Genomic DNA, 13784 nt, shown 5'->3' with positions numbered 1-13784 from the left:
GTGTCAATAGAATGAATGTGTTAAAGTATCATAGCAAGGCAAAACATAAAAGCAATCGTTACTCGTTTGTTTTTTCACTTTTCTGAATTTAAGGTACGCAGTTGACATTTCTAACCAAATCTAACGATCTGCTCCACAAACAAAACATCGGACGATTGGGTCCGCGGTTCAAACAATTTACCGGATCCTAAAGTTCACGGTTCAAAATACATACCGGATCCGTAAGTCCAAGGTTCGCACTATTTACCGAATCGTAATGTTTGCGGTTCATACTATTTACCGGATTCTAAAATCCGGGGTTCACACTATTTACCGGATCCGAAGGTTCCCGGGTCACACTACTAACCGGATCCTTAAGTCCGCGGGTCATACTACTAACCAGATCCTTAAGTCCGCGGTTCACACTATTTACCGGATCATAAAGTCCGCGGTTCACACTATTTACCGGACCTTAAAGTCCGTGGAACACACTACTAACCGGACCCTCAAGTCCGTGGAACACACTACTTACCGGATTCTAAAGTCCGTGGAACACAAATACTTACCAGATCATAAAGTCCGTGGAACACACTACTTACCGGGTCCTAAAGTTCGCGGTTCATACTACTTACCGGATCCTAAAGTCCGCGGTTCACACTAAACACCGGATCATAAAGTCCGCGGTTCATACTACTTACCGGATCCTAAGGTCCGCGGTTCACTGTTGAAGTCATGTTTCTCTATCTCACTGTACCAGTAATCGGTCACGTCCTTCCCTGTTGATGAAGCAAACAGTCTTAAGTGTATATTATCTTAAATTGGATTTTGATCTAGCATCGTATAGATCACACGTTTTCAGCATTAATACATAAGTAAATAAGTGAACGTCGTTTTTGGTCTGTACAACTAAAAAATACGCACTAAGACTTTTATTATTATTTTTGTTTTATTTCCATATCGAATTAACAGTTAATATTAAGAAATAAACAAACACATGAGAGAAAATGATGAGCAACTATGGGTATCAATTGGTAATGATTGCAAGGTAACGATCTATTAAGATCCCGTGCTACATGCATCAAAATAACCAAATGGGTTGTTTACTTCGTGTTATACATTGATGTTAAAATATAAATATTCTCTGATTGTATGTCACTTACCAGAGTAATCTGCTGATCCCGAGGACCATTTACAGGCGATGTTTTCCCCGAGTCTATCTCCCTTGTGTTGACAATCACTGTGCTGGAAACCGTTGCTAGCGGCGAGGTGTTCCGCCCACTTTTGGGCAAATTCCGACAGATCTTTACTGTGTTTTAAAGGAGCAACGCCGTGCTTTTTCCTGAGTTCGTTATGAGTTTTCACAGCGTCATCGATGAATTCTTTGATTTTTTGAGGTTTCTTTTCCCGTTCTGGACTTGAGTCGGATGAACTTGAGCTTGATCTCTTCCCCTTCTTGTCCTTTTTAAAGAACTGGAATGGAAAACAAGGCATTGCTATGAAAATAGACGTTAACAACGAAGTAGCTCTCTTTCTGTGTATTTTAAATAATTCCAAATCCACTAAAATATCGATGCTACTGTCAGTAGATGCTGAAGTCCTAATATCTGGGTTGTTTTAATTCGCGGTATAACGGCACGTGTTAAAAGGGATCTGGTATCCAGCACAACATCCACAAAGATCCTTCGTTTAGCTAGACTGTGTGTTTCGGTTCATTAAACCCACATATGTTTGGCATTGGATCTCACGGGAAATGTTCCAACTACCTCGTATATTAAATCATTGCCTGGGATCCTCGACACTGTTTGACCGATAGCTAATGTACTACACCAGCTTGTGTAGAAAGACACGCGCACACAAAAACCCTTATGTTACAGAAATGTAATCGCCACGCAAGACATCTTTTTCCCTGATAAATACATAAATGTTAAATCCAGTAATAAAATGCAAACAGTTCGGCGCTTGTTATTTCCATCAGGAGGACTGGTATTATGTCACAGATAAAATCCGGAAAAATAAGTCCTGTATGTAACATATTGCCCCCGTTCACTGTCGCTATCAGATTGCCTACTTACTGTTGTACCGATATACGCCTTGTGTGTGTCATGCTGGTACACCTAATTACTGTACAGAAATCCATCCAAAATACCTCGGCTACACCAATTACCGTCCAGGTAAGTGTTCCCATACAAACAATTGCTTGCTTCTATCCTAGTAGACACTGGACACTTATTTCCTGTGGTTACAGCTTCACAAAGTCGATCAACTAGTAGGATATTAAGACGAAAATTGAGATACTTTGAACGTGTAAAAGTCTGATCTGTGTTTAATGATAACACACAACGAACCATGCAACTGTGCGAAAAATATCTAAAATCAAAAAACTGCTGTCTCATGTAGCAAAGGTTTGATTCTGAACCATACGCGACTCCGTAGCTACAGTAACACACCACATACGTACTAACCTCGACTCTTTAACATCGAGCTTACAACAGAAGACGTTATATACAACTGACCAGTGTTTATAGAAAGTTGTGTTATCTGCTGATGACCTGTAAATCATTAACATCTATCCCACTATGACACCGAGCCACCTGCCTTTGTCTATAACAGTAGATTACTCCAAAAACTTATGAGACGAATGCTGATAATTTTGTTTTCGCACAAGGGCTACTGTATGTGAAATATATATTGGAGCTACGCGCCAACCCTTCACGCCGATAACAACCACTATCAGGTTCACTGAACCAACAAATTCTACCCCGATAAGAAATTTCTATTTCCCTGTGTTTTACCGCGGATTAAATTCATTTCTGATAAAAGATACGTTAAGACATGTTCCTCTGGTGTGTTTGAAGATTGTGAGGTCAGAGACTCGGATAATGTATCACATTGCAGTATCGTTAGCTTTTTCCATTAGTATCAGTATTTTAATACATATAAATGACGACACAGTTGATTCGAAAACCTGTCAATAACCTCAACAAACAGAATATCAGATCTCAGTCTATAGGAAAAGATGGTAACAGTGGAACTTGGAAGTCACAATATACTATATAATTCAGATATTTATGTAGCATGCTTCAGATATTACTTTTAAAAGGAAGTATGTGCTGACTGAAGACATGAGTTGAAGCAGCAGCAAAGATGAATCAATCAGTGATGTGATTGTGTGAGGTCTAGCCGTTCATCATTTCGATGTATGCATATATTTTATAAATGACAACAGCTGATATATTACTCATATACACAGATACAAGATAGCTTGATAAGGTCTACAACAGCTTATAAGTTATGTTAACCAATCTCGATTGACAGTAGCATAAACAATTACAGATTTTTATCAAATGCATATACCACAGCGTCAACACTGTAGAACTAATAATTAAGGAACGAGGGGATACAAAAATATTTGAATTTTATCACGGAAATAACGGTTATGCAATTAAAGGTGGGTTTTTTTTCCTTTTACCAATCTTTTATGCACAAATTCCTAAAATTCACATTGAAACATAATCGGGTATTTTTTATTTTCTTTCCTGTATTAAAATACAATAACTATAAAAAATATTTAATACGTAAACACTGTGTAATGAATATCCATATAATTTATGTGAATACATTGTTTCAATATTGATCGCCACCATAGCCGAACCTTAGATTTGTGTGTACCGTCCTACACCACATTAACACAGACCCTACATAGCAAGCAGCAGTACCAACACGTGTCGTCGTGTGATTTACATACACAGCTGTTACTACATATAATAATTACACGTGTATTATATACATCCCTGGTGAACGACAAGTATTACGTGTTAACAACACTCTATTGACCGAGAACCGGATACTGCACACATGGCAATTTTCGAGGCCGGTTTATTTTTGCGTAAATATTCTTATTTTTGTTTTCCTTACATATTTCCTTTAAATTAGTTTTGTTAATAAATTCAACAACGAACATTTTTTAAGACAACAAGACATGTCAGTTGCTGACCTGACGATATAAAAATCGTGAATTTAATAAACTATCAATAACCAACTCTACGAAAACAAGAAAACAATGTTAAGCTTTCTACTCATATACCGTGTTGATCACAATCCAGTAGATGGACAGTCGGCGTCATACAAGAAGGTTACTAGTTACAGTTTCATTTCCGTCCAATAAACAGTACGTGTTAATTTTGCTTCTCGTTATGTAATCATAAATGGATTTGTGCTTATGGAGAAAAATCTCCCTGCCATATTTTCACCGTTGTGTAAGGAATAGAAGAACATGACATGACAGTTTTTGTTTTTCCAATATGGTTTATAATAATCAGTCGATATAACAGGATGTTTTGCATACATGGATCTCTAAACTTTATAAAGTGTACACATACAAAGTGCAAATCACGTCGCTATAATGTGTGTTTGCCATAATATTTTGCTTAAGCTAAATGTTACTATAAATAGAAGTTGTTATCATGGTATAAAATAAACATCCATCAGTCTGCTGTGTTAAAGATTTCTTATTGATATTGCAATTAAGGTGCTAAGCAACACAACAGTCACCACATGTTGATGGTGACAATGTACAAAATCATGTTGTTATGATGTGTGCGTCTACACAGAATAAGAGTGAAGAATGTGTAAAAACAAAGTAAGGAAATTATATTTTCTATTATTATGAAAAAAAAGCTTTAATTAAATTTGGTAAATGCAGTGATATTTATAAATAACAGATATATTATGTATATGGTTAGCAACATATCAATCTACTATTGATGTCCATATGATACATACAATGTTTAACTTGTAACAACATACAGAGCATAACTTATAATAGCATAAATAAGGTGTTTAATTCATTCATTTCATTTTACTTAATAATGCAGTTTAAACTCAAACCGAAACGTCAGTGATATGTTAGTTAAATAATGTACCACTTCCTTTTTATTAAGTTCAATATTTCATTAGTTATACTGATAGTTTAATACTGGTTATTGTCGACCACGAAAATAGAGAAATGTATAAAAGCGAGTAAACAACGAAGCATTACAGTAATCAATATCAACAAACTGAGTACATAGGAAAAACAAATATTCCTAATTAAGTCATGGATGTGACTGACGCTATCTGAATAAGTCACGTGATGTATCGTGATGGAGTGAAGATGTTTTAGATGATACCACACTAATGATGTTTTTTTGCGTGTATGCCATGCCATATACATACTATAACGCCATATGTTGTTTCACAAGAGAAAACACATGAAGATGTGTATCGCTATTTATGACCGTGCACGTGAATCGATGATATCCATACAACGTAGTAGGGATACTTATTCAAATGTATAACATTTAAAGCTTCCAACATTATCATTATTGCAATGTAACCGCTTTTGTTAAGTGCATATAAAAGAAGGTATATTCAGTTTTTGAAGATTTTCTATATTAAATTTTGCCATAACATAATTTCTGCACTGTGTTTGCTTTGATAGCTTAACGGAATATTAGTAATACAATGTATATGGGCAAGGCCACAAGGTAAACTTTACGGCGCGTCAGCACAACACTATCACACAGGAAAATAGTTGTATTTCACGGTCGGGGTACCTCATTAACAGGAACACGGAAGCACAAAAGCTACCGGATTAGTATTAGTGTAGTAAAAATATATATATATAACGTTATATCTTTTATAAAATATAAGCATGCTGGTTATGATATATGTGATATTTGTTATCGTAATAAAAACAATCGTTTGTTATAATGGATACATGTAAAAACTAGAAAGGGAAGCAACTCTCAACGATTTTGTTTGTTTGGGTTTCTTTAAATGTCTATTGTTAGTATGCATTCATAACTCTTTATAACTACTGTATTTTTGATGGTATGAAGCATAAAAAGGTGTTGCAAAGCCTTAACTTTGTTGATGAAATTTACCACTCGCATCCACGAAAACCCTGATATCATGGACATTATTACGTGAATCATAACAAGAAGTTATTGATGGTTAGTTTAGAATGAGTTATAGTTGGTGAAACTGTAAATCGTTTTTTTAGGAAAAGAACTTCCACTTGTGCCGATATAAATAAACAACAATGGGTGAGGTTAAAAACAAAACCTGTGATGTTATTCACAACAAAACATGACATTGTGCACACAAAAACGTTAGTTTACATAACTTGTGTAATGAAATCATACACACAATACCGTCACCAACGAAAAGGCGCGTGGTCAAACCCCACGTGACACAACACTTTAACTTACGTCATCGTCCTTTATACGGAGATCCTCGATAGGTATGTCTGCCTGATAAGCATACAATAAAAATTAGCTGTTATTTTGGAATAAGATGATAACGGTGAGTGTGTTTTAGTTCAATAGAATTATTCATTTAAAGGGAAATAACTCCCGCAGTTATGTTTCAAATTCATTTTTTGAAACAATTGTTAGTTGAATATTATTTGATTCTGAATGTTTTCCATTGATTTAATTTATTTATAGCAATTAGGCAAAAATAATGTAAACAAAACCGAAGTAATTGATCATACGTTGTGTCAAACCTCTTAAATGGAATAGTACTGTGCAATGTACAAAATTGTACATCTAGCATAACACTTTCTGGTCAACATGGTTGTTCGTGATGATGTTACGTAAGATACTAAAGAGGAGCACTTAGACTTATATCTGATCGTTTTATGGTGTTAGAATGTACACCCAATCCGATCAACATCTTACACTAATTGCGGTTTTGCATTTCATTGCGATACAGCCGCTGACCACGGGGAACTATATGGTGATGCTGAACAGGGGTCAAAGGCCACTAGACAATAGCAAGGCCAATGTTTATCAGACATTTCGACACGCTGTAACCGCAGACTAGTATGTACTCTTATTGATTTCATTAATTCGACTGTCTGACACCACCGAAAACTAGTGTGAGGCATTCTTGAATGCAACACATCGGATCATAATACACCGCAATTGTGTAAGGCGATACTGCGGTAAGTGTATATTAGGTAATAAATGATAAATGACAGTAAAACTGTTTAAAATAATAGTATAAACATTTACATTAGGTTATTCGCAAATTCAATCTAACTCGAAATACAATACATGTATAATGATTATTCCAGAGTTTCGTAAACATATATACAAATGTGTAAGGCATTATGCAAACACCTTGTAAATGAGATGTTCAGCGTTTGTCCGTCTCATTCTTGTAAACGTAAGAAGAAATAGTATTTTCAGGCCTGCTTATGAAACATAGCGAATTTCCAACACTTAAGCAATACTGCTATTGATTTACAGAACCAAATGAAAATCCTCCGAGCTAAACGTCATATAGACGTCAACGGATTAGCTTTTAAATCCTTCGCGATTGTGGCGAGGGCTTTTCACTTCTTGCTAGCAGTTAAACCATCTATACGGACCGGGGGTGTATGCTTGTTCATATCTTATTCTATCAAAGGAATATACGAGGTTTCCTTAACTTTTTCTAAAAACTATTTAAAAAAATGCCATTTTCTGTTATGTAAGTCAAACGTGTCTATTTAAACTGTTAAATTGAGAACTAAAAATATTTGTATCGACTTTTGTTTTTTTTAACTATAGACAGAAATACGGCTTGGCTGTTTATTTCATAAAATGATAGTGTGATATGAAACACTGGATTTATAACTCCTGTATAAGGACATACGTGTACTTGTGATTAGTTTAATTAATCCGGAACTCATTTCAGATTGATCTATTACCTTTTCTACCCTTACACGTTACTAATTTAAGTGTGATTCAAAATCAGCGATACCAACCGAGTTTAAATACATGTGTATAAGCCCTGAAACATGCATGAAAGGTTTCAAGTTTTTATTTTTTCTATTGGATGTGTTTTTGTTTGAGCTCTTTGGAACGACCGGAGGGTAATGTGTGTTAAGGCCTTTAGCTACAATATATCAGTCCTTAACAAAGAGCTTACTCCCCCAATAAATAGTATTATTATGTACGTTACTGACTAAAACACGTATTTAAATGCCTACACCGAACTTTGTCAACTTTGAAATATTTTTATAGGCAGCATAACACATAGTTTACATTCGAACCACATTTCTAATCCTCATTAAATGGATTGTCGGTCGGAATATAGAGCAAGCTATGTCTGTCTGAGCTCATTTCGTCCTACAACATTACGTTTAGATCACTGGTAACAATGCTAGTATAGATATATAAGATAACAATACTGAGTTTCTTAAGGAATGGTTGTAACTAACTGTAACAATTATGACATACGTTAATCTTTTAAGTAAATAGATAATCATGTTAGAATATATCATTACCGTTAAGTTTACTTGAAATAAATTACATGTGATCATTTCATTCGTGTTTTTAGTTTTTATAAAAAAGGACAACGTAGAATTATATTCGATTAAATGTCTTTGTAAATTAAATTTAGAGAGAATCCGGGACGTATGATTAACTTTGTAAATAAAGCTCCTGATGATAATCCGAAAAGCTTCACCGGTTTTAATTCTTAAATTGATTAAAAAACATTCCAACTACACAAGTCAGAAAAGAAAAAAAATGTATAACATTATACGTAAGTAATCCGTGTATTGTAAAATAACTTGACTGTGTGAACAGTGTGGTTGACCTACTTTGTCTTTATGGGTCTCTTTCTATCGTCTTTACAATCGAGTTATGTTTGTCAACTTATTTGAAGGAGAATAGTCAAGGAGATCATAAGTCAGGGAGATATTTGATCAGCTATGCCTTGTCCACACGAACATATATCACCACCTGCGATATACTGATAGTATGTATAGCTAAAACAGAAATGGAAGTGGGTAACACAGCCTTATATTACCTGCTCCATCCGCTAATAAATTTATATTATGTATAGCTTTAACAGTGGTGGCAGTGCAATAGCACTACCTTATATTACCTGCTCTACTAAATAATAAGTTGATAGTATGTATACCTAAGGCAGAAAGTTCAGTGGGAAAGACTTCCTTTCAATATAACCCTACGATAAAATGACATTACCTGCAGTTAGGGTCGTGTGTTACTGTGCAATATGGCGACTCCTGGCAAATCACGGAGTTTGTTTCAAGTCAAAGTAATGACTTACAATATCTTTTAAACTGTTCGATATTTTCTAATTAAAGGTAGTTTATTGTAAAACTGTTAATAGGATATATACTTTAATTTATTTTTATGTGTGTGTATATGGAGGGAGAACGTCACACGATTGTTAGTTATTTACGTTTACTGGACACTTACGAGGTTTCCTATTTTATCACAACGATTGATGTATGTATAAACATTTACACAACTAATAAAACTATTAATGCTTTAAGTTTGGCACGAACCCTTTGTTATACATCAGTTAAATATACATTGGTTATCGTACTTTAATTGACAACCCTGAAGTATGTTGGTGAATATCGCCATCTAGCCCATAGCGAATCTAAATTTAATTTGCTTTTAAAAGCGTTGCACCTTGTTCAGGCATTTTCACATGACAGTGCTAGTGTTCCAGCTTAAGTGAACTTATTTTTACTTTTAATAGCTAAAAATAGCTTTGATATGTAAACTCGCTAAGAATAGATATTTTTTTAAAGATATCAAATAACAAAAATGATATAAAACAAGTATGATCTTTTTCTTGAATAAGAAATAAGCTACATGCGTTCTGAACTTAATTTAAGCGTCTTAAATTTGCAACAAGAAAAGTAATGAAAAATAAAAATCTTACGTCAACTGCAGAAATGCAATACTAGAGTGTCTTGAAATGCTTACCCCAAAGGCGCCTCCCTTATCCTTTTTGTCTTTTTCTTTGTTATCATGGTGGCCAATTGACTTCATATCCGATGAACATGACCCAGAATCCCCGGTTGTAATGGTCTCCTTCCGGTTGGTGGTCTTGCTACCATCTGCTTTGATGATGGTTTCCTCGACAACCGTCTTCGTTACCTTGTTAGCACCACTTCCCGACGTTTCCGTGAATGTACGGACAGAACGGGACTCACCACCTCTGCTTGCCATATTTGAGGGAATATCTTTATTTTCGAACCGACTAGAAAATGGACCAGATCCCTGCTTGTGCTCCACACTCGGTGCGTCTGAAAATCAGGAAAATTGGAGATAATTTAAGATGATTAACAACTTCAGGACGAATATATCGAGAGAGAAAAAGCATAGAAACCAGACCCTCTATTGTCGTTAACTTTTAAGATTAATTCACTGATGCTGATTCTGTGCCATAATACGATCGTGATAAATACAATTAGATAATTTGGGAGCAATATATATATGATGCTGAACAGTTTCGTGAAGGTTTTGAATATGTGCCTTGTAAAGACCTAAATTATACAGATAGATAATGTACTACAATGTAACATTCAAACCATGGACACTACGTTATGTTAGTACAGGTATTGATGTGTCGGGTAGTTATGCATGACCAATGAGGACTATGTACTGGGGCTCGGAAATCAATAAACCATTAACCTGATTACAACATGTGACTATGAGTCTCAGTCACTCTCAGTAGTGAGAGTAAGAACTAAATGCAAACAGTCAATTGGACAGCTCATAAAAAACGCAGCATCAATGCACTAGACAAATATGCAATGTAAACACACAAAGAAAAAATATAACATTCATAAGAAGCATGAATATTCTGAGGGAAAACAAATAATATAGCATACATTTTCAGTAGGTATATATGCCTTGTGAAGGATTCAATTATACATTAATATATTCATAGTGTACGACAATTTAACAATCAAACCATGGAAACTTAATAAACTTCGAATACTGTAGAGATCATGTTGATTAATGGCGATGAAAAATGGTGATGTGTTTACGTCTGTCCGAGAGGACAATAAGAATCTTATCATGGAATATAAATTATTCATCAAACATAATTTACGGGACATGAACATGGGCCTTCTTATTAATATATTGAATTTGCATTTTCTTTAGTCACTAAACTTTAACCCCAGCGCAAAAAGATGAAAGCTTATCATTAATTTATGTTTGTATATAACTCTAATACCACTGCGGCTTGTGTAGTTGTACCTAAAGGAAAAATAAAAACAGGAGATGTTCTAACAAACAATCACGATTTGATTCGTTCTGTGACTTTATCTAAGTATTCCTACACCTGGCGAAACGAGAACATAGATATGCATGGATATACATATAAATTTCTAGGAAAGTACTTACGTTTTGTATTGCCGGTCCACAAAGTATATCCCTGTAAGAGCTAGCACACCCTGACAATACGCCTCACCAGGCCTACGTTATGTTAGTACACGTATATATTGATGTGTCGGGTAGTTATGCATGACCAATGAGGACTATGTACTGGGGCTCGGAAATCAATAAACCATTGACCTGGTTACAACATGTGACTAACAGTCTCAGTCACTCAGTAGTGAGAGTAAGAACTAAATGCAAACAGTCATTTTTTGACGGCAGGTTTAACTAATGAAATTTATAAATTGCTTACATATATTGTAAATTGCAACACAAGGGAAAGGCCATGAAGATTTGTTTATGTCGCTTTCTAATGCTTGGCAGCTATATTTAGAGAGCGAAATATTGAATTATGAGATAAGTATGTTATCAATGAATTGCTGACATACGGTAATTACAATTTACACAAGCCGAGATGTCGTTCGGTGCTCGCTTTTGTTGTCAGTGGCAGGTACATTATAACGGAAATCTAGTATTTATTATTTTGATACTTCAGTGAATTTGCGTGTTGGTGTGCGACATATGGTACTGACGATAATGACGATCAATATTGAATGCTTTTGAAGGGTACACATCCATGACAGGCTGGTCAAACAATATGATAATACCTGACCATTCTCAAGCTATGTGGATACAAAGCAAACCTAATTTAGTCCAATAACGCAAAATGTTTACTAGGGGAAATGTGTTATACATGTGGAAGTCACGTGACGACCTGCCTTGCTTTGTCTAGCAGCCTTCGTTGTACTTGACCTATCTTTTAACGTGATAAATACATGCATATTGTCACTATCCTCAAACAATTGCTCTGATTAATTTTCTATATTTGTATCTGACATTGTTCAGAATTACTCAGAATATTACAATGGACTATTTTAGTAATGTTCGTTTTGATGTTATAAATCTCAATTTACGTCCAATTGGTTTGAGTGTGTGCCACCATTTTGTTTAAATTATTTTATTGCTCTTTCTAATCAGAGATCAGTATTTGAAATCGAATTGATATTGTCACGTGACAAGCTTGCCGTCTCATTAGCGTTTTAAATATAAAGTCATATACAATTGCTAAAAACTTCGATAGGCGTAATGAAAAATTGAATGAAATTATGTATTCTATTGTATGGTGTTGCCTTGTCGCCATTTTGTTTGTTGTTCGCGCGCACTGACACTTGCATATTTTAGCAAACCCAAACTATGATACAAAGAGAAGACCATCTCTTATAACCAGCTGGCGGTGGAACACAGTGTCATCCATCCCATTGCTGATGTGCAAAAACCAGCAACAATACATAACCAGCAAACAAGGTGTTTTAACAGCATTACTCATCAAGATTCATATACAACACGGAGACTATGATGATACGTGATAATCATATCTCAAATCTTCTATTTGAAGTTAATGGCATCTTTCTAGAACAATATTGAGTATAAAACGCGAAAACACGTATCATAAAAAAAAATCTGCACGATCATAAAAAAGAAAAGTAGGTCAGGCTCATTATCATGAATATAATTATGGAGAAACGCACAATTGACTTCGTACATGTCCTGTGATCTTTGCGTGTGAAAGCGCTACTATCCAAAATCAGAGGAGGAGATGTTTTTTTGTAACTTCGATAACAAATATGTTTACCTTACAAACTTAAAAAGCTTTCTACAATTGTTTGTTAACGGGAAAAGAACAAAAAACATGTAGGAAAATTAATTAGGGTGTAAACTTGAAGGAATCCTTTAACATAAGTTTCATAAAGTATTGCTGAAAACAAAATTCTTAGTTCACTTCAGACTCCAGCATTTTTCAGATTATACAAACTCTTAAGCATACAGGTCAACGGAAAAAATATGATTGTTTTACAGACATTTTATTCGACAAAAGAAGGATTTGTTTTTTTTCCTTTGAAAATTAATTGTTTTCAATTTGGAAAAGTAAATGAAAATGCATCAAAGGAATTACTTAGCGCGCGATTCTGAACAGGAAACCTAAGCAAAGATCAATATGACACATATGTCATTAAGACAACATTTTCTTAATACGCGTTTTAATTTGTAGCCATACCATTAACACTCAGTTATAGTACTTCAAGATGCTTAACTTACCCTTACGTGATCGATCTTAATCCAAAGGGGTCCGAATGAAATTCCGACGGAAATCCTTTAAACTTTGTACCTATTTCTCAACCCACGCAGATATAGTAAAGGCGTGCTGCGATTGGGGACGCCCGGATTTTTACCTGAGCGTGGTCGGTCAAAGCGTCATACCTCGTCAGAAATTATAACAAGTTCAATAAAACGATAAAGATTGACCAAGTAGAGACAGAGGTATTTGGATCGAAGGGCAAATAATCTGTGTGTAAACATCATACGGTATTCGTCCCTAAAGCCATGTAATTATTTAGTCGGAACACACCATAGCGACATTTAAGTGGATTTATCTACCTCCAATACATAAAGATTTCCTCTTTTGTACAATGAGTGGCTGTGACTCATTGCATCAAAGACGGGGGTCGTTTCTAAACATTAGGAGAAAACAATTAAAGAGGAGGGAGAGAAGTCCTAGGTTTG

General features: G+C 35.1%; 1 protein-coding gene across 4 annotated transcripts in view; it reads right to left on the bottom strand.

The window, feature by feature from the left end:
- The window catches only part of LOC110455840 (cell wall protein PRY3-like), a 56609-nt gene that overhangs the window by 1648 nt on the left and 41177 nt on the right, over positions 1 to 13784 (bottom strand). For 3 of the 4 annotated variants that reach the window (XM_021506245.1, XM_021506243.1, XM_021506246.1), the window contains exons 5-8: positions 9759 to 10081; positions 6231 to 6272; positions 1140 to 1449; positions 678 to 755 (exon numbers count right to left, since the gene is read on the bottom strand). In XM_021506245.1, coding sequence (XP_021361920.1) covers positions 678 to 755; positions 1140 to 1449; positions 6231 to 6272; positions 9759 to 10081 — 753 coding nt within the window. The remainder of the gene's footprint in view (positions 1 to 677; positions 756 to 1139; positions 1450 to 6230; positions 6273 to 9758; positions 10082 to 13784) is intronic. The other variant, XM_021506244.1, reaches the window with a different exon arrangement.

This window comes from Mizuhopecten yessoensis, unplaced genomic scaffold (genome assembly GCF_002113885.1).
Source record: "Mizuhopecten yessoensis strain PY_sf001 unplaced genomic scaffold, ASM211388v2 scaffold8387, whole genome shotgun sequence".
NCBI lineage: Eukaryota > Metazoa > Mollusca > Bivalvia > Pectinida > Pectinidae > Mizuhopecten > Mizuhopecten yessoensis.
This window is presented reverse-complemented; position numbering and strand designations above follow the sequence as displayed.